The sequence below is a fragment of the Phytophthora sojae genome, assembly GCF_000149755.1.
Source record: "Phytophthora sojae unplaced genomic scaffold PHYSOscaffold_23, whole genome shotgun sequence".
NCBI lineage: Eukaryota > Oomycota > Peronosporomycetes > Peronosporales > Peronosporaceae > Phytophthora > Phytophthora sojae.
This window is the reverse complement of record NW_009258137.1, coordinates 185,179-187,360: the sequence shown is the minus strand read 5'-3', so window position 1 is coordinate 187,360 and position 2,182 is coordinate 185,179. Positions and strand designations below refer to the sequence as shown.

Here is a 2,182-nt window from a genome sequence, read left to right as displayed (position 1 = left end):
AGACAACTTGCGCTGCCCTTCACTTTCATTTCGCGCTGGGGTTTCCACACCCTAACACTTGCACACATGTTAGACTCCTTGGTCCGTGTTTCAAGACGGGTCGGATCGCTCCATTTCGTCAACGTCCCGAACGGCGACAAGTTAAAGCCCGCATCAATCCACACACAACCACACACGCATAGCAAGCTATCCGCACACGGCGCACACGGAGACACAAACCCACTCAAAAGCACGTTGTAGGCACCTCAGTCCCAACCGCGACGACTCGTCCACCAAGATATAACAGACAAACGCGGAGCGTAAGCCCTACCTCCTCGGCAGCCATTTCCCGCAGCATACGAACTGACCTTGACGTCCCACCGCAGCACAGGGCACCAGCAAGCACACACAGCACACACACCGAGCGCAGCCAAAAAAGCCACTGCCACAGCACACGCACGCGCACACTCGCCAATGAAATATGCCACGGATTATAGACACTGGAAACGATTCGGTTCCCTTTCAGCAGTTTCAGGTACTCTTTAACTCTCTTTTCAAAGTTCTTTTCATCTTTCCCTCACGGTACTTGTTCGCTATCGGTCTCGCACCAATATTTAGCTTTAGATGGAATTTACCACCTACTTTGCGCTGCATTCCCAAACAACGCGACTCAAAGAACACGGGTCGTACGCACGAGCCACTCAGGGATGAACGGGAGTATCACCCTCCATGCTGTCCTCTTCCAAGGAACTTGCCCCAAGCGCCCACGCTGACCACGCCTCTATAGACTACAATTCGCCGCGCAAAACTTGCACGGAGATTTTAAGCTTGAGCTCTTCCCGCTTCACTCGCCGTTACTAGGGGAATCCTTGTTAGTTTCTTTTCCTCCGCTTATTGATATGCTTAAGTTCAGCGGGTAATCTTGCCTGATATCAGGTCCAATTGAGATGCCACCTCCGCAGCAAGCCGCAGAGACAACACAGAGTTCCCAAATGGATCGACCCTCGACAGCCGAAGCCGCCACCCTACTTCGCAACAACACCGCCGGTTCAAAAGCCAAGCCTCACACAGCTACGGTTCACCAGCCCATACCGCCACAGCAGGAAAAGCATCCAATAAGCGCATTGTTCAGCCGAAGCCAACCATACCGCGAATCGAACACTCCTCCATTAAACGCCGCAGCAGACAAACCGGTCGCCGACTGGCCATACAGGCAGCCTCCACAACCAACAACGTCACGCTTTTCGAGCAAAGAGAAGTACAGTTCAGTACATTTCAAGGGACTCGCAGGCAGCCCGAAGGCCACGCCGCAAGACACCTCACGTCTGGCGTCTCCATCCACCGACTACACGGAAGGAAGAGAGCCAAGTTTGATGTACGGACACTGATACAGGCATACTCCCAGGACTAACCCGGAAGTGCAATATGCGTTCAAAATTTCGATGACTCACTGAATCCTGCAATTCGCATTACGTATCGCAGTTCGCAGCGTTCTTCATCGATGTGCGAGCCTAGACATCCACTGCTGAAAGTTGCTATCTAGTTAAAAGCAGAGACTTTCGTCCCCACAGTATATTCAGTATTTAAGAATGGGTTTAAAAAGTGGGCTCATGATCCAGTTCCCCACGAGGAGGACCCAAACCAATCGCCATGATAGAGCCCGCCACACAGCAGCCAGCCGCCGACTTTGACATCGACAGACAGCCACACAGAGCAGGCCCCCAACTACTTGTTGATACGGTTCACGTGGAAAGTTTTTTAGGTGTGGTAATTCCTCTAAATGGCGAGGTTTAAAAAAGTTCTCATCAATCCACTCGCAATGAAGCAAACGGACTCACGATCCCAATTTTTCACCGAGTCATTCAATCGGTAGGTGCGACGGGCGGTGTGTACAAAGGGCAGGGACGTAATCAATGCAAGCTGATGACTTGCGTTTACTAGGAATTCCTCGTTCAAGACTGAAAATTGCAACAGTCTATCCCTAGCACGATGCGCATTCACAAGATTACCCAGACCTATCGATCAAGGTTGTATACTCGTTGAACGCATCAGTGTAGCGCGCGTGCGGCCCAGAACATCTAAGGGCATCACAGACCTGTTATTGCCTCCAACTTCCTTTGGTTTGATTACCCAAAAGTCCCTCTAAGAAGTCCACAAACCTACCAAAAATGGTAAGCGGGACTATTTAGCACGCGGAGGTCTC

At 51.2% G+C, this 2,182-nt stretch overlaps 3 protein-coding genes across 3 annotated transcripts; 2 read left to right on the top strand and 1 right to left on the bottom strand.

Moving 5' to 3' along the window:
- Nucleotides 1–214: 214 nt before the first annotated feature.
- PHYSODRAFT_292717 (hypothetical protein) lies at nt 215–841 on the top strand. The gene has a single exon (XM_009541435.1). The coding sequence runs from the start codon at nt 461–463 to the stop codon at nt 764–766; it is 306 nt and encodes a 101-aa protein (XP_009539730.1). The 5' UTR covers nt 215–460; the 3' UTR covers nt 767–841.
- Nucleotides 824–1,519, top strand: PHYSODRAFT_292668 (hypothetical protein). The gene has a single exon (XM_009541434.1). The coding sequence runs from the start codon at nt 927–929 to the stop codon at nt 1,365–1,367; it is 441 nt and encodes a 146-aa protein (XP_009539729.1). The 5' UTR covers nt 824–926; the 3' UTR covers nt 1,368–1,519.
- A 236-nt stretch (nt 1,520–1,755) lies between these two features.
- Nucleotides 1,756–1,935, bottom strand: PHYSODRAFT_535478 (hypothetical protein; the record flags this gene model as incomplete). The annotated part of the gene is made up of 1 exon (XM_009541433.1): nt 1,756–1,935. A coding segment is annotated over one exon (180 nt), but the record flags the coding sequence as incomplete, so codon positions are not given.
- Nucleotides 1,936–2,182: the final 247 nt, after the last annotated feature.

What these genes read in the sequence shown, in the direction of transcription:
- PHYSODRAFT_292717 (XM_009541435.1), top strand. Translation starts at nt 461, where the DNA reads ATGCCACGGATTATAGACACTGGAAACGATTCGGTTCCCTTTCAGCAG.
- PHYSODRAFT_292668 (XM_009541434.1), top strand. Translation starts at nt 927, where the DNA reads ATGCCACCTCCGCAGCAAGCCGCAGAGACAACACAGAGTTCCCAAATG.